Below are 22734 nucleotides of genomic sequence, written 5' to 3' on the forward strand. Positions count from 1 at the left end.
GAGAGAAAGTAGCAAGAAGTCTGTCCCGCGGGGCAGAGTAGGGGTTGCCCCTCTGGGCTCCTGTCTGCTTACCTCTGCTCCTGTCTCTCTTGTTTCAGGTGGGACAGTCCCTGAAGCCCGAGGCAGGATGCCCAGGGCGGGTGGATGACCTGCGGTCCAGCCCCAGCACGACCCAGGCCCGCATGCCGCCACCTCGCTCCCCGAGGGCTGCCTGGGGCCCCACGCCATAGTCTCCTGACCCTGAGTCCCCGGCCGCCCATTCCCGCCTGGCTGCCCAGGGGTGGAGGAGGCGCAGAGTGAGCTCCCCGAGCCCGCGGAGCAAGCAAGCGGCCGACGGCCACCGGGCCAGGCGGGTGGGAAACACTTTCCCCCAGCGGCTCAGCACGATGACCAGCCTGTTCAGGCGGAGCAGCGGTGGCGGCGGCGGCGGCGGGGGCACCTCGGGGGCGCGCGGGCCTGGGGCCGGTGGTGGCGGTGCGGCCCCGCAGGAGCTCAACAACAGCCGGCCGGCCCGCCAGGTGCGCCGCCTGGAGTTCAACCAGGCCATGGACGACTTCAAGACTATGTTCCCCAACATGGATTACGACATCATCGAGTGTGTGCTGCGCGCCAACAGCGGCGCGGTGGACGCCACTATCGACCAGCTGTTGCAGATGAACCTGGAGGGGGGCGGCAGCGCCTACGAGGACAGCTCAGACTCGGAGGACAGCATCCCCCCGGAGGTAGGGCATGGTCCCTGTGACTCAAACCAGGAGGAGCCGTTAACCCCAGGATTGGGTTTTACCCAGCAAGCCGCCCTCCTTCCCTTTGGGACACATGTGGTCAAGTAGCCGCCTTATTTTATAGACAGAAATCCTGCAGTCATTCAACAGAGTACCCATTCCGTGGTGTGCCAGGCAGGACTAGTCCCTGGAAGGGCCCTCAAAATCCAGATGCTTGCTAAAAGCATAGGTTCCTGGGCCCCGCTCCGACTTCAGAGTCCCAATTTCAGGCACAGAGTCCACTAGTGTGCATTTAAACGTGCTTGTTGCCACTTTAGCCAAGTCCAGGTGTGGCCTGAAGTCAGTGTGGGGCTCTGGCAGCTCAGAGATTGCCCTACAGGGGAGAGGGAGACCCAGATGAGTGAAGAGACCCTGTTTTAAAATAAAACATAAAGCCAGGCATGGTGGTGCATGCCTGTAATCCCAGTACTTGGGAGTTTGAGATAGGAGGATGGCAGGTTCTCTGCCAGCATTAGCAACTTAGGCCCTTTGCAACTTAGACCCTGTTTCAAAATAAAAATAATAAAATAGGTAGAATGCCCCTGGGTTCCGTCCCCAGTAAAACACACACACACACACACACACACACACACACGAACAACAACAACAACAAACAAAAACATAAAATAGGACTGGAGGTATAGCTCAGAGGTATAATACCCATGGGTTCAATTCCCTGTATATCTTTTTTTTGTGTGTGTGGGGGGGTCTGGGGATGGAACCCAGAGGCATTTGACCTCCGAGCTACATCCCCTGCCCAATTTTTTATTCTTTATTTTGAAACAGGGTCTCACTGAGTTGTGGAGGGCCTCACTAAGTAGCTGAGGCTGTCTGTGAACCGCAATCCTCCAGTCTCAGCCTTCCAAATGCTGGGATTACAAGCATGCGCCACCATGCCCGGCTTAATGTCCTGTATATCTTAAACACACACACACACACACACACACACACACACACACACACACATCACCAAAAAAAAAAAGTGTCATTTTCTAATTTTCACATGCTTCATGAGGAGCATTATTAAGATCCAGAGTCCTCAACATGTCCGACAGGCAGCCATTCTCCAGAAATCAGAGTCACGGTGCAGGGTGACCTTAGCGGGTCTCCTGGGATTTCCCTCTCCGGTGGAGGAGAAGCTATGTGAGGAATGATGTCTGACTTGTCCCTGTATCACCTGCAGCACCCAGGACAGTCCAAGCACATAGCAGACACTCAGGGAATGTTTACTGAATGAACCAGTATTGTTGCTATCTTTTTACAACTTTCTATCACCTCTTTCCCTGGAAGACCATTCTTTTGATCTTCCAGGATTAGCCAGTGGAAAGGGTGTGTGTGTGTGTGTGTGTGTGTGTGTGTGTGTGTGTGTGTGTGTGTGTTTCAGTGCACAGGAAAGTTCCCTGCAAACTCTGACCCTTTCTAGTCTCCTTTGTCCTTGCAGTCTGGCAGCTAGGATATGTCCTCCTTGCCCACGCCGCCCGCGCCCGCGAGCCCCTGCAAGGCTTCCCAGCCCCTAGGTGGCCTGTGCTGTGTGTGTGCTTGTTTCCCAAAGCTCTCCCCAGCACCCCTGCCCTTCCTGGCTCTCTCCCAGCCCCCACCGTTGGAGCCCTGCCTTAGCCCATCAGCAGGCGGCTCCTGAGCAAGCAGAAAGTGCTGCAGAAAATTTATGAGCAGCAGCTGGAATGACAATAACTGCTGACTGGAGAAAGCCCCCTCTCTGGGGGCTGATGGATGGTGGGCTGGCCTGAGGGGTATCCTCGCCACAGAGAAATAGCTCTTGTCAGATAAATGGCCCGGACCCTGCCCCCCCAGAGCACCTGGCAGGCATCCATCACCCACAGAGACTTAAGCCAGGAGATCACAGAGCCGAGAGCTCCAGCACCTTTAGAGCCAGAGGAACAGCTCCTGTGACTGGTGGGATGGGAGGAGAGCGGCCGGGGAGGCTGGGGATTCTCTCCATGGGGCTGGCGATCTGCTTTGCTGGAGCTGGCCTTGGCTCACTGCTGGCCTCCTGGACGTTTCCTCATCCCTCTCTGGGAGCCTCTGGATGGCTGGGGTGCTGCCCCAAGAGGCTGTGCTGTGGGGCTCAAGGGGGCCTGATCTTGCTGAGTCTTGGGGACTGACCCCTGTAGGCCAAGGTCAGAGGAAACCCCAAGCGGCTTCTTCTGGGAAGGGTTCCTCTGAGCCCTCCTCTCCCGTCTCACAAGGCCAGTCTCCGTGGAACAGCTCAGGCCAGGTTGTAGCCTGGACCCCTGTCCCTGAGAGCAGAGGTGGTGGCAGCAGTCAGTCCTCTGTGGGCACCATGTTCTTGCTGAGCCGTTACCCTGCACCAGGCACCAGAGTCACCAGTGAACAGAGCAGTGCTGACAGCGTTTGCTCTCTCTCTTTTCCTTCTGGAGGGAATCTGGGGTGAGCAGTGGCCCGCAGAGCAGCTAAGTTCTTTTCCTGCAATAGCATCTGTTTAAATACTTTCCGCCTCAAAGAAAAGAATGTTCTTCGTGCATTCCAGGGCGGAGGCCTCCCTGGGTCGGGCTGGCTGTGTGTGCAGTGTGTGTGCGCCTGCGTGCACTCCCCTGTGCCTGCTGGCTGCCAGGGTGTCCCTGTGAGGCTCCAAGTGTGGGCCTGGCTGGTCTCGGCAGGGACGTGCCAGCGCAGCCCGGCCCAGACTTGCAGAGGCAGAGGCTTTAGCAGTGACTTCCACAAACTCAGAGTTGAATGTGGGACCTGGGGAGTCCGGGGCGGATTCACAGCCTCTGAGTCCTTCCCAGGTTCATTGTCTTGGGGGAGAAAGGTGCAGAGCTGTGGAGAGGAACAGGAGGCTATTGGGCCGGCCATTTGGGGTGTGGGACGAAGGATTTCCTCCTAAGGCCCCTGTGGGCCTCTGAGGAAAGGTCTGGGTCAGTCTATGTAGCAGAAACGCAGCCTTTGCCCAACACTGGGCCTCTCTTTGCCCTCTTTCTAGCTCCTGGATGAAGAATCCAGAGGAAGGGCAGGAACTGGGCACTGTCCACTCTGGGAACCCATGCTGGGTGTGCAGGCATTGCCCCTGAAGGAGAGGCTCTGGCTGTGGAGACCAGGGTCTAAGTTGAAGACCCGGTTCTAAAACCAGCGGGTGGCCTTTTCTATGCCCCTTAGTCAACCCGGGCCTCGGTTGCCTCATCTGTGAAATGGGTATAAGGACCCACCTCTTGCCTTGGCAGGCTATTTGAGGTTAAGATAATAGAATTGAAAGTCCTTTGAGGAGAGTATAAATGGTGTTCTCATCAGAGATTAGCACGTGACAGAAACAGGACATGAGTGGCAAGTGCACAGCGCTGTGGAGCTTAGATCAAGAAGTGTCGGCGAGAGAGGCTGGAGTCCCCGGTGCCCCTTCCCGTCCCCCACTGCCCGCCCTGCGTCCCCACCTGCCCTCCAGCCTCACCTGGATGGCTGACGCTGCCATTCCTCTGGGTCCCCGTCCTTTCATGGGTGCTGAGCCGGCTGCATCGCAGGGGCAGAGGAAGCCATGTGTTTAGCTTTTGTATATTTTATTCTTTAATTTGAAACAGGGTCTCACTAAGTCGCAGAGGGCCTCACTAAGTAGCTGAGGCTGGCCGCGAACCTGCGATCCTCCTGTCTCAGCCTCCCAAGTACTGGGATTATAAGCGTGCGCCACCACACCCGATAAGACCAGTTTTCCAAAGAAGTGGTCCTATCAACACACATGCCCACCAGCAGGGCACAGAGTTCCTTATTGTACAGCCTCGCCCACACTTGGTCTTGCCTGAATGCCACTGAAATTCAAGGAAGGATTATTAATACTTCTGTCTTTGTTGTCTCTGATTTAGATCTTGGAAAGGACTTTGGAACCCGACAGCTCCGATGAGGAGCCCCCGCCTGTGTACTCCCCGCCGGCATACCACATGCACGTGTTCGACAGGCCTTACCCTCTCGCTCCCCCCACCCCTCCTCCCCGGTGAGACTCCATCCTGCTTTGGTGCAGGGGGGTAGGGAAGGGGGTCAGGGTTGGGGTTGTGGACAAACACGGTGGGAAATTTGGCTGGACCTCTTATTCCATCAAGAACAGGTTTCTACTGCATCAAGAGACATTTTAGCTAGACAGTAAGGAGAACTTTCCACATGTCAGGATTGCAAGGGCAAACATTACCTAAATTCCTGCTCTACGCTAGGTAGTGTGTCCCGTACTATATGAGCACAGATCAGCATGGCTCAGCCTCTTCTTCCTGGGAGCTTATGCTCAAGGAGATGCCAGGGTAAGAAGTGGAGCACACGCATCTTGTACCGACATTGCCCTTCTCGAGCCTGTGGAAAGATTGCTTTTGACTTTTTTCTAGCTTGACTTTTTTTTTTTTTTTTTTTTTTTGTCTTTTTGGCACTGGGGATTGAATCCAAGGCATTGTGTTTGCAAAGTAAGTGCTTTGCTGCTGAGCTACATTCCAGCCCTTCTATATCCCCACCCTCCCAGGGTGCTGGGGATTGAACAGGGCTTTTCACCTGCTAGGTAAATGCTCTACCACTGACTTATACCCCCAGTCCTTTTTGTTTTTTATTTTGAAACAGGGTCTCACTGTGCTGCCTAGGATGGCCTTGAACTCGCCATCTTCCCGCCTCAGCCTCCCAAGTAAGCTGGGATGACAGGCGTGTGCCACTATGCCAGCCCAGGTCATTTGACTTCAAAGCTAGTAACTCTCTACAGCTTTGTGCCCTCGATTTCCTAGTGAGAAACCTCTGGATATACTTAGGAGCTGATAGAGTTCTAGAACTTTATGGGGTGGGGGAGGCAGTGTTTTTTTGACATAGGGATAGGTCTGCTGTGGTACCTGACTTAGGGACTAAGGTCTACCACAGTGGTGCCCAGAGATGGCAGGCTGTGCTGGGCTGGGAGGTGGTAAGCTCATGGGCAGGGCTGGGTGAAACCTGGGCATGACTGGGCAGCATGGGATGGGGTCACGGAGCCCAGAGCTAAATGATCTTCCTTTGATTTTTTTTTTTTTAAATATCCCAAGATGCTTCTGCAAAAAGTTCTGTTTCAATTAGCAGAGTGGTGGTTCTGTGTTTCAGAAAGGAAAACAGGCCATGAAAGAAGATTCCTGGTGTGGGTATCTTGCACACTCTTTTCCCCTCTCTGGCCAGGTGTCTGCCAGAGTTATGGGGCAGGAGCAGTACCGCCCAGTGGTGGGATTTAGTTCAAGACTTAGGAGGCCTTGGTTTGTTTGTTTGTTTATTTATTTATTTATTTGCAGTACTGGGGATTGAGCTCAGGGACATTCTACCTCCATGCTACACCTGCAGCTCAATTTTTATTCTTTATTTTGAAGCAGAGTCTCACTAAGTAGCTGAGGCTGGTTGTGAACCTGCCATCCTCCTGTCTCAGCCTCCCAGGTACTGGGATTATAAAGCATGTGCCACTGCACCCAGCTAACCTTAATTTTTTTTTTTTATTCTTTATTTTGAAACACGGTCTCACTAAGTTGTAGAGGGCCTCACTAAGTAGCTGAGGCTGGATACGAACCTGTGATCCTCCTGTCCCAGCCTCCCAAGTACTGGGATTACAAGAGTGTGCCACCATGCCCGGCTTGAAGCCTTGGTTTAGACCTGTGAACACATTGCCCTTGCCTGAGGTTCAGGGCTCGGCCCTGGAAGTAAAGGCTTTGCTGGGCTGGGGGTGGATACAAGACTGAACTTGACTTGTGCAGTCAGACAGAAGCAGATAGCAGCTTCCTTCGGCTGCCTAAATTCCAATTTATCAGGTGAATCTGCTGTGTGGCCTTTGGCTTCTTGCTTCACCGCTCTGAGCTTCCTTGGCCTCATCTGTGAAGTGGGAATCGCTAATTGGCACCTCAGCACAGTTATAAGGATGCAATGATGTGCTGTACGCGGAGCTCTTAGCACGGTGCCAGGGACACACCAGACCTATAATCAGTGGTTACTGCTGCTTCCTGCCCCCCAGCTGCACTGGCGAGCCTCTGAGTTCAGTGCCAACACGGAGCACTGCAATCAGCGGAGAGGCATCCCCAGAAGCCACTCCAGCCCGAGCTCGCGCCCTTTCACCAGGGCCCAGATCTGCCCCTAGGCGGTCTCCGGATCTCGCCCAGCCTCTGCCTCCAAGGCGTTGTTTCCAGCATTTACTGAGTCATCCACGGTGTGCAGGTGCCGAACCTTGTGTGTGACAAAGGACGGACAGCACTGCCTTGGCTCCTCACTTCCCCAGGAGATGGGAGTGTAGACAGGGCTGGAGGCTGTCTGGAGGAGCTCCTATCCAGGCTGTGACCTGAAGGCCACACAGTGTGACATTAGCCTGGTGCAGCAGAGAGCAGGCAGAAGCCTGGGGGTGGGGAAGAGGGCCATCTGGGGACTCCTGGAGACATTGAATGGCTGGCGGGTGAGGCTGGAGAGGCCAGCAGATCCCGGGGCCTGCTGGCCTTCCAAGGAACTCTGCCTCTCCTGCAGCTGTGGGGGCCTGCTGAAAGGCTTTCAGCTGGGGAGAGGTGTGGCCAGGTTAGTGTTTTAGGGGCCTCTCCTGGCCGCAGAAAAAGGTCTGACTTAAAAGGGGGGGTGCTGTCACTGTCAGGCCCTGGCTGCCTGAGAGCCTGTGGATGGGGTCCAAGTTTGGGAGCTTGGACATTGTCCTGCTGGACCCAGAGAGGAAGGGCCATTCCAGGGAAACCATGCTAGAATGCCAGGGTCCCTGTGTCTGGGTTTTGCTCGGATGACCAGCGTGTCCCTCATATGGATCTGATTTTAGTTTTATCCCAGTTCCTGCCCGAAAGGGCTGTCTGGGCAATCCTGCTCAGCCAGCTTTCACATTCTGCTGGCAAATCTGGGTAGCTGGGGGGTCCAGAGGCTGGGGTCCTGGAGACTCTCCAGCCTGCCGTTTCCTTCCCTTCTCCCAGCCTGTTCTTCCCTGGTCTGTAAAGCTCAAGGACCCCTCGACACACAGGCCGCCTGCTGTTTCTCGTGGAAATTACAGCCTTGGACCTCCCTTAAGTGCCTCTCAGCTCATTTCTGACATTCCTTTTTCTGACCACAATGGAGTCGCCTGGGCTGCCCACGCTGGGGGCCCGTGCTCCTGCAACTGTGGCCTGACCTCATCCCTGCAGAACAGGGGCTTTGAGGGGTCTGCGTCTGTGCTTCCTCTAGACCCCGGGGCCCAGCAGCAAGGAAAACTCAGCAGAGAACAGGGGCTCTCCACCTCGACCCCTCCCAATTGGGTATCTTAGTAACAGAGTGGCCAGTGGGGTTCAACTGAAACTCTGGGTTCCCCCTGTGTGGCTCTGAGGTCAAATTGGGGGTGGGAACTCCTGTCCCAGATAAGGACCCTGAGACCTGCAGGCATGGTAGTGCACACCTGAAATCCCAGTACTTGGGAGGCTAAGACGAGGATTGCAGGCTTGAGGCCAGTTTCAGCAACTTAGCAAGACCCTGTTTCAAACTAAAAAAATAAAATAGGGCTGGAGGTGTAGCTCAGAGTAGAATGCAGCTGGGTTCAAGCCCCAGTATCACCCCCATCATCATCAGAAAAAAAAAAAAAAAAAAGACCCTGAGACCCAGGGAAGAGTCAAGATGCTAGAGAGGATTTGTTCTGCTGTGGTTAGAGGTGTCTTTAGGGCTCCAGAGATGAGAAACGGGGCATCATTTCCACTGCATCTCTGGGAGCAAAACGAAGCCAGCCCTTGGTGGCAGAGTACTGTGGAAGTCACCTGGCTGGGAATGGGAGGCCCCAGCATGCAGGTGCCCATCTGCAGGTTCTCTCTCAGCGAGGGGGGACTGCGCAGGGCCTGGCTCCAGGCTGCGAGCGGAGCTCCCACCGAGCCCTCAGCAGCTGGTAGCTGGTTATCCGTCTGCTGCTGCCCCCGCACTCCCCTCGCCCCCACCGCCGGCCACCCGCCCAAAATAGAAAAGGAAAGGAAGTTATTTCCACAGTCAGCCGCAGCCCGGAAAAGCTCCCCTCCAGTGAGGGGGCGGCCGGGATTCCTGGAGCTGGAGGCCAAATCAAAGCCAGGCCAGCCCAGTGAGCCAGCGGAGAGCCGCCTCACTGCCCCAGCCACCCCTCGCTGCTTCTCTGTGTCATTTCCCTGATTCAGCAGAACACGTGTCCTGCGGTTGCACGCTGCAGGCTGCAGAGGAGCTGTGAGAGCTCCTGGCTCGGCTCCAGGGCTCTAGGTTGCCCTCAGGCCTGGGCGGGACACGGGAGCCTGGGGTCCAGGGGGCTGTGGGGCCTCACCCCTCCTGCCCACTGCTTCGCTGCTGGCCTCTGTCTTGGCACAGACCTCCTGCCATGCACCCTGCCTGGGAGAAGTGGGCCCTGAGCAACTCAGAGAAAGAACCGTCCACTGGCATCTCCGTCTGCCTTCTTAGAAGCCTGTTCAAGACCAGTGGCTGGGGAGGCAGCAGGTTCTAGATGGGGGAAGGGCCTCAGAGGGGAGCTGGGGTCTTTCAGAGAACACCCTAATGGCTGTGGCTGATAGAGAATGAGATCCCAGATCTGCTTGGTTCTCTCTAGGGGTCTTGGTGTCTCCCCTCCCCACTAACCCAACTTGCAGGCAGGCCAGGCTGTTAGCGGTTTATGCATCTGTTTGTACCATAATTGGTTATGCAGCAGCCACGAGCCCAGCACTGCCAGGTGCTAGGGCTATAAACACCAAAGGAAGCCAGGCACAGCGGCACACATCTTTCAGTCCTAGTACTTGGGAGGCTGACACAGGAGGATAGCAGGTTTTCAGCCAGTGTCAGCAACTTAGTGAGACTCTGTTTTAAAATAAAATAGGGCCGGGAGCCGGGTGTGGTGGCTCATGCTTATAATCCCAGCATTCGGGAGGCTGAGCCTGGAGCATCGCGGTTCTTGGACAGCCTCAGCTACTTAGTGAGGCTCTCTGCAACTCAGTGAGACCCGGTTTCAAAATAAAAAATAAAAATAGGGCGGGGGTGTAGCTAGGAGGTCGAATCCCCTGGGTTCCATCCCCAGACCCACAATAAATAAATAAATAGGGCTTGGGTTGTAGTTCAGAGGTAGAATGCCCCAGGGTTCAACCTCCAGTATTACAACAAATAAAAATAAAATTAAAAGGTCTAGGGTTGTAGCTCAAAAGTACAGTGCCCTTGGGTTCAGTCCCTAGGATCCTGCTGTCCATAGTGGATATTCATAAACACCGCTACTAGATACATATCATGCATTTTAGCAGGGCAATAGAGTTCTAGAGCCCTAACGGGCTGAGTGATTGGAGAGCATTGACTGTCAGCCTGAGCCCGAGGGCAAGGCTGGAGACTGGGGAGGCTGATTGAGCAGAGCCCCCATAATGAGAGGATGCCACGCCCCATCCTGGGGGTAGTGGAAGCCCCAAGCAGGACCCACCTGCCTCGGACCTGGTATGATATAGGCCGGCCCTGGGGTCTGCCCTCACTGCTCCCTCCTCCTCATCTCCCGCCCTCAGGATTGACATGCTGGGCTCTGGCCCTCCTGCAAGTCAGAGGCGCTATCGGAACTGGAACCCGCCACTGCTGGGCAGCCTCCCTGAGGACTTCCTCCGCATCCTGCCCCAGCAGCTAGATAGCATCCAGGTAACGCTGCCCACCCCCTCCGCGCACACCCGCCTGTCTGGGGCTTCACTCTGCATGCACAATTTGTGCCAGTTAGTTTTGCTTCCCAGTTTTTAAGTCCAGGCTGAACTATTTTGGTTTCCCTAGGTTTGTAGGGAAAGAACCAAAACCCTTACTTCCTTGTCTGGGCCTGGTGGTTTCCAGCTCCACCCAGGGAGGTGACTGCAGGAGGAGGCTCTGGAGACAGCCATCACCTCAGGCTGTGGGCCGGGCATGCAGCAGCCAACGCAGAGGGCCAGGGCACCTCCCTCCCTCTCCCTGCTAAAGGGCCAGGAGCTGCTTCTCCCCAGATATTGGCATGTCCCAAGATGCCTCTGTGGGGTGTGTGTGTGTGTGTGTGTGTGTGTATGTGTGTGCATGTGTTGTACTCTGAAGCGACTGGTACAGGGAGAGGTTGGAATCTGAGTTCACAAATAGGATCTTAAGCAGGTTGCGAATCCCTTTTTAGAACTATTAGGTTGTGGATGAAGAAACCAGGTAGTTCAAGGTCAGGAGGAAAAATAGTGTCTGCACAGGGAAGGGGTGTTACTGGGGATTCAGCCCAGGGGCATTCTACCTTTGCGCTGCACCCCCAGCCCTATTTTATTTTTTCAGTCAGTTGCTGAGGGCCTTGCTAAGTTACTAAGGCTGGCCTTGAAACTGTGATCCTCCTATCACAGCCTCCCCCATACAGACATCTGCCACCGTACCCACTGGGAAAATAGTTTTTAAGCCATTGCTGTTTCTGCAGCAGGAAGGTTTTTGACCTGTTCTGAGGGCTGTGCCTGATGACGAGGTCCCCTGGGAGGTGTGTGCCTCTGGTGGGGCTGGAGGGTCCTGGGAAAGGGCATGTGTGTACACAGATGTGTACAGATGTGCACGGATGTCAGCGCAAAGCATGCCATCGTGGGTAGGCATTCAGCATGTTCATCTGCTCCTCAGGGTAACTCTGGGGGCTCCAAGCCTGTGAGTGGAGAGGGAGGGCCTCCTCCTGCAGCCGGGCCTGGGGCCCGTGACCAGGACAGCCGCTGGAAGCAGTACCTGGAGGACGAGAGGATCGCACTTTTCCTGCAGAACGAGGAGTTTATGAAGGAGCTGCAGCGTAACCGTGACTTCCTCCTGGCCCTGGAGAGAGGTGGGCACCGGGCCAGGACGGTGGCCACTGCGCTGGGGCTGGGGCTGGGGCTGGGCTCGGCAGGGCTGTGCTGGAGGCTGAGGAGTCAGGAGCCCTCACCAGGTTATCCCAGGGAGCCCAGAAGTCTGCCGGCAGGGACCTGGGGCACCTCGGGAAGCAGATGAAGGGTGCGCTCACCTAGGCTTCGTCCCTCCCCTCACGTCTGCTACGTGCCCATCACTGACCTTGGCACGGGGCGTGGGGATGGAAGTGCCACCTTTCCTCACTAACTGCCAGCTTCATGGTAGCTGTGAGGGGTCTGGAGCCCCAGGAACAGAGCGGTGGCTCTGCGGGTGCCTAGGGGGCTCCCTGAGTGGAGGATATTTGTTGGGGAACCATATTTAGGTGGCCTTTCGGTGTGGTACCCTGCTCCCCAGTCTGGCTGCCTTCCGCTTTCAGGATGGGGGGTGTTTGGGGTGGGGTACAGAAAGAGGGCTGCAGGGGCTGTCTCCTAAGGGCCACAGTATAAGAGTGTGTGTGACAGCCACGTTGATGGCGGAGAGGTTGTGTAGTGAGGGTGCTGGGGTAGAGGCAGAGGCTCCAGAGGCCGGCCGTGGCTCTGTATTGAGGATGCTGCAGATCTCAGGCCTTTCCTTTTACAGGATCCTTGGACTCTTATGATCTAGGGACCTTTGAACTCTGACTTTCTAACATTCCAGATAGCTGTCAGATAGTAGTTTCTATCTTACTACATATATTTGTTTTTGTACTGGCAATTGGAGCCAGAAGCATTTTACCTTGGAGCTATACCTCCAGCTCTTTTTTATTTTTGTTTTGAAACAGGGTCTCACTATGTTGTTGAGGACGGCCTTAAACCTGCAATCCTTTTGTCTTAGTCTCCCAACCAGTGGGGTTCTAGGCATGCACTACCACACTGTCTACTTAAGATTTTCATTTTGTTTTGTGTTTTGGGACTGGGGATTGAACCCAGGGATGCTCTGCCACTGAGTTATTACCTCTAACCCTTTTTATTTTTTATTTTGAGACAGAGTCTCACAAAGTTGCCCAGGATGGCCTCAAACTTTCAATTGTCCTGCCTCAGTCTCCTGAGTAGTTGAGATTATACTTCACCTTGCTTATCACTGTTTCTTTAGGATCTGGTACATGTTGTGTGCATGCATATTGTGTGTGTGTGTATGTGTGTGTGTGTGTGTGCACGTGCGTGTGCACTTGTGTGATTCTGAGGTTTCCGGGAGCCCAGGAGCTAACTTCCCTGACAGGAGTGTGGTTCTATTCCAGATCGATTGAAATATGAGTCCCAGAAATCCAGATCCAGCAGCGTGGCTGTCGGAAATGACTTCAGCGTTCCCTCGACTGTCCCAGGTAACCTTGCCTTCCTGAGAGGGAGACCTGGAGGGTGTGGGGGGCTCAGACCCCAACGTTGCCATGCATATTTGGAGTTTGGATGTTGGGCGAAGAAACAGATGCAGGGCAGAGCCCGAGGCCCCTCACCAGCCAGGCGGGGTGGCTCTGCCTTCACTTACAACCTGATGTGGGTGTGATGTCCCCCTCACTGAACAGCCCTGGGTCCTTACTAACCTGGGGCTGGGGTTGGCATGTGTCGGCTGAACTGCCAACCTGCGCCCAAAGCCTGGGCTACCAGGCTACTCTACCATATAGTGTCCTGTGGTAGCAAGCTGGGGCAGGAGGGATTCAGACTCGCAAGGCATGGGGTCGGCCCTAAAGGAGCTTATGGTCTCGTAAGGAGGTGTGCCCAAGAAGCAGGCAGAGCAGAGCAGCCAAGCTGAGGACCTGCTTGCTGGTGCTAGCAAATGAACGGAGAGGAAAGCAAGATTAATTTGCGAAGGGTCCAGCCACCCATTTATTAAGTAGCTGACCCTGCCCTAGGTATTGAAGGAAGCAGCATTTTCAGCTTTGAGCACAGGTTGGTAAGAAGCAAGGATGGCCTCCAGAGAGGGCCAGCCACCCTACTCAGGAGCCCAAGGCAGAGGACCCAGGGCAGGGCCTCGGTGCTGCGGAGAGGGTCCGGCTGGAGCTAGAAATGGGGGCTGAGGTGCAGAGGCCCTGCTTTTATACTCAACACCTAGACAGCGAGCCTGCGCGGGGCAGTGGCCCCTGCACTTACTGCCCTTCTCCCGCGCGCATACACGAGCTGCCACCTCACAGGGAGGTTCTGCGGATGGGCATCACTGTGCGGTAGAGTGGGGCACATGAGCAGAGGGTGAGAGCTCAGCTGAGCTCAGCTCGAAGGGAGAAAATCCCACGGAACCGATTCATAAGCAACAGCCTGGGAGCTTAGGCCCCACCAGATGCGTATCTGGGAGTTTTCACCGGAGCCTCTTGCCCTTGATCCCGAATTAACCGGGGACACCAGAGCCACTGAGATGGATCAGAATGACTCAGAGGGGACTGAGCAGGCAAGGTGACTCGGGATTAGCCAAGTCGCAGGAGGGCGCGCAGTGGCTTTAGAAGGGCAGGGAGAGACCCAGGGTGCTGGAGGCTCTGGGTGGCGCTGGGTCCTGACCTTTGCCTGCTCCATTCTCCTTCCGAAAGAGAGAGAGGGATGGAGGGGCTGAGCCTGGGAGGAAGAACTCTCCTAGGTTGCCGTCTTCGTGCCTTTCCTCCTTGACGTACGGTGCTGTCAGGACGTAGGCAGGTGAACGGTTAACAGGGGAAGCTGCCTTTGCAGTGCCTGGTGACTTCCCTGGTGTCAGTGCCCCTACCATGGCTCATCTCAGACTTCACGGAATATGGCATTTGTCAGAGAAGTGGACAGTTGGGATCCTGTGCCAGCTGGCTGTCCACACGTACGTACAGCATACCATAGACCACTCCTATTTTCAGACAGAAAAAGCGCAGCTTGCAAGGGAAAGACAGTATAGAACCCTAAATATCTTCCTTGCTTTAAACTCCCTCCCAGCTAGGGAAGAAGCCCCATCCTTGCTCCGGTAGAAGGGCTGGGCTAAAACGGCCCCCGTGGGGAGCCTGGGCCACCTCCCCGAGCCTTGGAGCTGTCTGTTCTCCCTCTCGTGGGGCCTTAGAACCCCAAGGGGCCGATCGCTCAGTAGGTGTTTCCTCTTTCCAGGAACCAGCGATGCCAACCCTGCCGTGTCTGAAGATGCCTTATTCAGGGATAAGTTGAAACACATGGGAAAATGTGAGTTGAGCCCTGTCCCCCCATACCCCCGCCCTCCTAGCTCTTCTGAGCCAGGCCCTGTGGCTTCATGGGAGGGAAGGAACCCCCACCCCCAAATTCTTAATACTGCGGGCTCGTGGTGAACCCAAGTGACATTTTAATCGCAGGCTGGCTCCCTCGCCTTCCTGCCTTACTTCCCTGTGCAGCTGAGTCTGGATACAAATTGAGTTTAAATCCTCTTGAGCCAGCTGTCTGCAGAAAATGAATTGCTGCATGTTTACATCCTCTGTGGCTGGAGGAAGCTTGGCTGGGTCTGACTGTGGGGCAGCCCTTGCTAAGACCCCTTTTCGTAGGGGTGGGGGACCTTCAGAGTTGGAGACCTCCTCCCACAGAGTCCTGCCGGCCTGGAGTGCCCCTCCAGGTCCCCTCACCTCCCCACTGCACAGTGTGAAGGAGGCCGCCATCCCTTCAGGCTCTGTAGCAGGGAAAACCTCTGATTAGTCCGGGAAACCCCAGGACCAACTCTGGAGGTGTCCAGGGGAGGGGCGGGAAATTCTAGATGAGGCTGTCTGTCACAGCTGGGGAAGGAACGCCCTGGGCCTGGTGGACTGTGCTGCCCCTGCAGGCCAACCGTAGTGATTCCAGTCACCTCCCTCTCCTCAGCTCGCCCCTCCCTCGGGTGCTGCCCTGGCCGCCCCCAGGCCTGGGGTGCCCTCCGTGCTCTGGCTCATAGGTCTTTCTGCCCCAGCCACCCGGAGGAAGCTCTTTGAACTGGCCCGGGCCTTCTCGGAGAAGACCAAAATGAGGAAGTCCAAGAAGAAGCATTTGCCCAAGCATCAGCCGTATCCTTCCGGCTGGCACGGGGTGGGATGGCCAGGGAGGGGCTGGCCTTCCGAGGCCGTGCCATCCCCAGGAGTGGGCCCTGTCCCTGCAGCCTCCCCGCTGCTGTGTGAACTGGGCCTCAGAGCTCCAGGGGCCAGCCTGGGGAGCGGGTCTGGTCGGCAGCGGCGGTCTTTTTCTCTAGAAAGTTGTTCTTCAGAGGACTTTTTATTCCCCTTTGGTCTGGGCTAATCTGCATCTTGGGAGAAAAGTTGGTCCTTCCATTGAAGTCAGCAAGCCTTGCCCTGGTTTCTGTAGTTGGAGTGGAGCATGGTTCTTCTGCCTCTGCCTCTCAAGAAGCCTGCCTCTGCCGGGTGTGGTGGTGCACACTTGTAATCCCAGCCCTTGGGAGGCTGTTCAGTGACAGCCTCAGCTACTTAGTGAGGCACTCCGCAACTTAATGAGACTGTTTAAAAATAAATAATAAAAAATAGGGATGGAGGTGTAGCTTGGGGGGAAGAAAAAGCCTGCCTCTCACTTTTTTTTTTTTTTTTTCCGGTGCTGTTGGGGGGTGGAACCCAGGGGCTTTCTACCTCTGGGCTACACCCCAGCCCTATTTTTTCTTTTCTTTTCTTTCTTTCTTTCTTTCTTTTTTTTTTTTTTTTTTTTGTGGTACTGGGGGTGGAACCCAGGGGCTTTTCTGCCATTGGGCTATAATCCCAGACCTATTTTATATTTGGAAACAGGGTCTCACTAAGTTGTGAGAGCCTCACTAAGTAACTGAGGCTGGCTTCGAACCTGTGCCATTCTCCTCTCTCAGCCTCCCAGGCCCGGGGATTACAAGCGTGCGCCACCACGCCCGGCTGCCTCTCACTTTTAATTCCTTGGCCAAGAAGGGTTTCTAGGTTTTCACTCAAACTCCCTTCTGTGCTTGTCAGGGCCCGGGATCTTGGCCAGGCAGAGGGGAGCAGGGAGAAAGTCCCTCCCCTGGCCTGAGATGGGAGCACATGAGAGAGTCCAGGCCTGGCTGCTCAGCGGACTGAGCAAAGAGCTGGGTGGGCAGTGTTGGGGTGCTGGGAACATGAAGATGGGAAGAGCCTCAGGGCTTGGGGGCGGGGCATGGGGGAATAGGCTGGGCGGTGGCAGTACCTATCCATCTCTGGGATGTTTTTCCTGAATGACTGGGCAGGCTGGGGGCTGCCGCATCGACAGCAAATCTCCTGGACGACGTGGAGGGCCACGCTTGTGGTGAGGCAGAAAGAGTCTTGAGCTCTGACTTGCAAGGGATGGGTGTCCTTTCAAGAGGAGGTTCTGGGGGTTTCGTGTCAGGAAGGGGCACCAAGCCCAAGGTGGGCATGTGACTAAGGAAATGTGCTACACACCAGGTGCCCAGTGCCTTCCCCTTCCCAAAGCCCTGAGTGGGAGCCCAGCCCCCCTTCACCTAGATCTCCACCTGTAGCACAGGGTATCAGGTGCTATCTCTGGGCAGTGTCCCCTGGGGTGTGAGGGAACCAACAGGCCCCCTCCCCAGGCGCTGGGCAGCTTGAGCTGAGGCCCAGAGATTTTTTTTTTAAATACTTTTATTGCTGTATTGTAATCATACAGTCTCAGATAACAATGTAGTTCATACCGATAGAGACAGACATGCACAAAGCAGTTGGTGAGTTTTCCCTTGGTAACCTCCCCACTTTCCCTTTCCCCATAGAGTATACTGAGAGCCAACTTTGGGATGCTCACATTAATGTATATAATGTCATTTATTTATTTATTTATTTCTGTAGATGGTTATTTATTTATTTATTTAATTTTTATTGAACGTAAGGGGTATACATTTAAACTATACTTGGTGCCCTCTCTCCCCCCCTGCCCCTGTTTTCCCTTCCCCCCTCCCACCAATGATTGTCCAGGGTAACCATGCCATATTCATAATTTTACACATATTCGGATGTAGACCCTCATTAGTCAAGTTCAGCCTTCCTCCTCCTCTTCTGTCTTTCCATTCAAGCTTTGCTGGCATTTCCCCTCCATTATCTGGAGTCAAACTGGTATCCTCTACATTCCCTAGTTTGGGCATATTAGAGGGAACATATGTACCTTCTCCTTCTGTGCTTGGCTGATCTCACTTAACAAAGTGCTTTCCAGGACTTTCCATCTTCTTGCAAATGGTATTATTTTGTTCTTCTTTATGAGGCCCAGAGATTTTTCAACATCTACACAGTCCTTTCCAGAGGTCACTAGGGCCAGCAGACCCTGCTCAGCTCCTACCGGGCCACATGTAGATGAACCCTGATCCTCACACCATCCGGCCCCTTGAGGGTCAGGAGACATCCAGAAAAGAGAACTACAGATCCTGGAGGTCAGCTGGACGTCTAGCTTTCTCATCCCATTTTTATTTTATCTTATTTATTTTTAATTTTAATTTTTTGGGGGCAATAGGGCTTGAACCCAGGGACATTCTACCTCCAAGCTATACCTGCAGCCCTATTTTATTTTATTTTGAAACAGGGTCTCACTAGGTTGATGAGATTCTCACTACTTGCTGAGGCTGTCCTCAAACCTGCGATTCTCCGGTCTCAGCCTCCCAAGTACTGGGATTACAGGCCTGTACCACCACAACTGGCTTCCACCATAGATGAGGAAACTGAGGCCTAAAGAAGGGAAAGAGCTTGTCCAGGGCTTGAGCTCAGTGATAGAGCCAGGCCAGTGCCCAGTGTCCTGTAGCCTCTTTCCCTAGATCTCTGCGCTGCGCCCCTGGGGATCAGTGTGGGGCCCCATCAAACCAAGGGGCGGAGCTGGTTGGGTAGCTCTCTAGGGACATGGCTGACTGAGGCCTGCAGGGTGCAACATGAAGCAGCTTCCTTCTGCTTTTCAGATGAAGACTTCCGGGGTCAACGACAGGAGGTGCCCAAGGCAGAGGAAGCCCTAAGAGAAGGACAGTAAGAGGTAAGGCCCAGAGGCGCCCAAGGCCTGGGCCGCTGCACCCATGCCCGCATGTCTTCCCGGGGTGCTGAGGTGCTGGGCTCAGGCAGCTGGGCAGTGCAGATCCTGGGTCTCTTCCCTTGTTGTGGCAGGGGACGTGGCATGCAAACCGGTCTTTTGCATTTCATTTGACAAAAAGATCGTCACACCTGCCTACCACCAATGCTGGAAACAGGAAAACAAAATGAGCTTTGACCTTGGAGAGTTTATGGCCCCATTATGAATATAGTGCAGGACACACACACCACGCTGAGAGGACAATTTAAGGAGATCGAGGTGGCCCTGAACACACACAACTGTCCAGTTCTCTTTCTGGGTTGGGTGGTCTAAGATCTGTCACACCAGATGAGGAAATGTCCCTCCCGAGGTGGCCGCAGCCCTGGGCCTGGGTTCTTTTCCTCCTGTCTCCCCGTGCACCCCTCTAGGGAGTGATGAGGGAAGGCCCCTTCCTCCTGCAGGGCCATCCCTCTGCACCTCACTCCCCACGCCAGGTAGCTCCCTGCCCACGCTCCCTGCCCCTGGTCTCCGTGGTCAGCATCCACCAGGCTTTTTGAGCTACGGTGTGGCCGGTATGGCTCTGGTTCAGACTATGGAGACATACTTGCTCCCCTTGGGATAGAGTAGAAGTGAGATAAACCGAGATGCAGAGGACACAGTAAATGCAGGCGCCCCGCTTCTGCATGGGCGGCAGCCTCCCCTCCAGTCGTCTCCCCATTGCACCCCACCCCCCCAGGTGCTTCCAGCCCTCTCCCACTCTACCCAGGCGTCCTCGCCCTCAGACTGTACCTCCACACCCACTTCTCTGGGATGTGGGAAACCTGCGCTCCCACTCCATCCCGCTGCCATCCCCAGCCGCCTCTCCGGAAGACAGGCCCTACCGCAGCAGTCCCCCACCCCGAATCTTGCCTGTCATTTCTCTCTCCTGAGTTCCCCAGCTTTTCCTGTCCCAGCTTCTCTCTCAATTTACTTCCTCCTCTCCCCACCATAAAAACCAGGAATCCTCACTATTTCTTCTTTCTCCCAGCTGGCAAGAGAATGGCATCCGCCTTCACCCACTGCCAGCTGGCAGCCTCTAGGAGGGGACCGGCTCAGGGGAGTCCCCTGCCACCTGCAGGGCCTCATCCTGCGTTTTTCTGTGCCCCTGTCCGAAGGCAATGCCCACAGCCTTCCCTGAGTGCCTTCCCTGGCTCTGCTGACCCCGGGAGCGCAGTTCTCCTTCCTCCCTTCCTGGCTCCCGTTGTTCTGCCCTTGACCCTCTTCAGTCCTCTCTCCCCACTCTCTGGCAGCGCCACCGCCTTCTTGCACAGCATCAGCAGTGCTTCTGTGCAGTTGGCTCCAAAATCCGAGTCTCTGGCACAGCTACCCCTCCAGATCTGCCTGTTTCCCCGGGATTGTCTTTCCAGCCCTGGATGTGGAGTGACTGGAAGCCATTCTCTTCTCCCGACTCCCCCATTCCATTTCTCGTCCCTGTTGCTTCCGTCAGTGCCCTGATAGACTCACCACCTAGTTAGCAACCCTAGCCTCCTCCCTGCCCCGAGAGCCCTCCCCTGCTCTGGTGACCCCGGGAGCCCTGCCTCTCTTCATCCCAGCACCAAAACATCATTTTTTTTTTCCTTTTGTGGTGCTAAAGATTGAACCCAGGGGCATTCTATCTCTGAGCTACACCCTCAGCCCCTTTTTACTTTTTATGTGGAAACAGGGTCTAAGTTGCTGACAGCCTCACTAAATTGCTGAGGCTAGCTCCAAACCTGCAATCCTCCTGCCTCAGCCTCCCAGGCATGCACCACCAGGCCCAGCCCAACCCGCTATTTATTATTTATTTATTTATTTATTTATTTTGTGGTACTGGGGGTGGAACTCAGGGGCATTCTACCTCTGAGTGACACGCCCAGCCCTATTTTTTATTCTTTATTTTGAAACAGGGTCTCACTGAGTTGCAAGGGCACCTCACTAAGTAGCTGAGGCTGTCCGTGAACTGTGATCTTCCTGCCTCAGCCTCCCAAATGCTGGGATTACAAGTGTGCACCACCACGCCCAGCTCCAAAACACTATTTAATCCCACTTCTCTCTTGCTCTTTTACTGAGTCTTCTGAACTCCTCAACCTGCTGTCTTACCTGAAGCCCACCAAATTCTGGCCCAACTGTGTTTTTCTGTCCCTGTAGCTCCCCTTGGTCTAGCTCATCTCAGTAACACAGAATGGTCCAGGCAGGCAGTTTCCTCCCTTAGACTCTTCCCATGCAGCTATGTGGGCCCCATCCCATCCTGTCCCGTCCCATCCCCCCTCCGTATTTCTAGTACAGCTCTGGGTTCTAGGAATTTGGATGGGGGGATGACCGCAGACAGTTTCCAGGCTAATCTAGAGCCCCTTGGAGAAAGGAGAAAGCTCCTGTCTCTGGTCAGAGCTTCTGCTGAAAATTGTCTCTTCATGAACCAGTGATCAGGAAAGACCGGTGGGCTCCCTTGAGAAAGACTTCACCCATCCCTTTTCTCTGCCAGATGTCAGCAGCTCCGCCTTGCCAGAGACACTCTGAGCTGGTGGAGACAGCCGAGAGCCACGCGGCACCCAGCTGAAGGGCCCAGCTGCAGCCGGACAGATGGTGCTTGCATACGGAGGCCCGCTGGTTCTCCAGCCACCGCCCAGCCCAGCCACTGCCACTTTCCACAGGACTTAGAACTGCGGAGTTGCCATCCTGTGATTGGAGGAGGCCCCTGGGGCCTCCAGAGGTCACAGCCCCTTTTGTTGCCAGGCTTTTCTACACAGGCAATGAGTGGAAATGCAGGAACCATTCTTTCTTTAAAAAAAAAACAAAACAAAAAACCAGGAAGCAGCCTGGGTTGGAGTTTGGCAAGGGCAGGATGAACCTACCAGGGGTTCTTCAGCCTGAAAGTGAAGCTTCTGCCAGGTCCTCTCTCCTGCCAGGCCACAGACTCCTCATCTCCCGCCAGCCCCAGCTCCCTCTGGGCACCCTCCTCCTCCATGCTCCCCACGGTCTGCTACATCGCAGCTTTTGCCTGGGGGCTGCTGACGTGCACAACCTGGCACAGAGCGCCTGGCGGGAGACCCTGTGTGCACACTCAGGCGCCCTCCGAGGAGTGAGCACCCTGCATCCTGTCCTGTGTGTGTGTGTGTGTGTGTGTGTGTGTGTGTGTGTGTGTGTGTATGTATGTGTGTATGTCCGCTTTCAGCTGGAGGCCCCCAGTGGCCTCACTGTCACCCAGCAGGGATGGGGAGGGTAGCCCCGGAGCTGGAGGACTCTGGCTAGGCAGGGTCTTTAGTGAGGCAAAAGACACAAAAAAAACAACAACAAAAAGCCACTTCCGGAACTTCACTGCAGGGACTCCGGGGTGGACCAGAAGGACCGCGGTCCTAGAGGCCGGGCAGTGAGAGCCTCAGGAGGGACCCTCCTGAGAAGGTGCAGGGCCGAGGAGCGTCACACCCAGGACAGAGGCTTGCTGGATGCCCCGTGTGAAAGACAGAAGGTGATCTGAGGGAACTCCTATTTTCGGAAGGCTTAACCTGCGCACCACTGCCAAGGGGTGGGAGGACGCGCTGACCTTTTGGGAGAGCAGGGGCTCCCGACCTAGCGAGCGCTGGCCCAGCTCCCCCGGGGGCCTTGGGGGTCTGGGAGTGGGATCCATCTTTGGCTCAGCCCTAGGCTAAAGAGGGCCGAGGCTGATGTCTTGGCTTGCTTCCTCTCACTCCCAAGAGAGGCGGGCGCCGGGAGCGTGCCCAAGTTTGGAAGCATACAGTGCTGCCGCCATCCGCTGGTCCCAGCCAGGCCTGTGGCCCCTGGAGCAAGAGAGGGCCCCTCGCCCCCCAAGGAGATCCTGGGCTGCTCGCAGAGGCCCAGACGGCTCTGACCCCCAGAGGTAGAGGAGGGCATCTGGGCTGTGACCCTGACCTCTTCCAGGGCCGGGGCCAAGTGCCCGCGGGGAAGCCCCAGCCCCACTTCTGTGTGTGTTGCTTTGTTATTTTTTCCTCTTGTTTGTGGGTTTTTTCTTGGAGCTGTTTCATAGGAATTCCTGTAATAAAGACTTGGTGTTCTCTTGGTGCTCTGAGGTGGCCTGCAGCATGGGCTGGACCCTCTCTCTTCTCCCCCTGGGGCCTTGTTTGGAGATCTCTGGAGATCTGTGTCACATGTCTGGGCCACCTGCCTCACCTGTCCACATGAACCCCAGCAGGTCCCAAGGCTCCAGTGTTCCCCACCCCGCCCCTCCGCACTCAGGAAGTGACACCTGCTACTGCTTGTTTTAGCCAGATTGCCCAGGGAAAATAAACCGCTGATAGGTGGAGGAAACATTTGAAAGTCAGTCTGTTGGGAAAGCT

At 55.2% G+C, this 22734-nt stretch overlaps 1 protein-coding gene across 1 annotated transcript; it reads left to right on the forward strand.

Annotated features, from left to right (window-relative positions):
• Positions 1–386: 386 nt before the first annotated feature.
• On the forward strand, positions 387–18367 carry CUEDC1 (CUE domain containing 1; the record flags this gene model as incomplete). Its single annotated transcript, XM_080712606.1, has 9 exons — positions 387–722; positions 4589–4716; positions 10193–10319; positions 11280–11472; positions 12751–12834; positions 14558–14629; positions 15357–15450; positions 16617–16675; positions 18300–18367. 9 exons carry the CDS (start codon positions 387–389, stop codon positions 18365–18367), a joined length of 1161 nt encoding a protein of 386 aa, XP_080568732.1.
• Between the last annotated feature and the right edge of the window lie 4367 nt (positions 18368–22734).

Source organism: Muscardinus avellanarius (genome assembly GCF_963383645.1).
Source record: "Muscardinus avellanarius genome assembly, chromosome: 16".
Lineage (NCBI taxonomy): Eukaryota > Metazoa > Chordata > Mammalia > Rodentia > Gliridae > Muscardinus > Muscardinus avellanarius.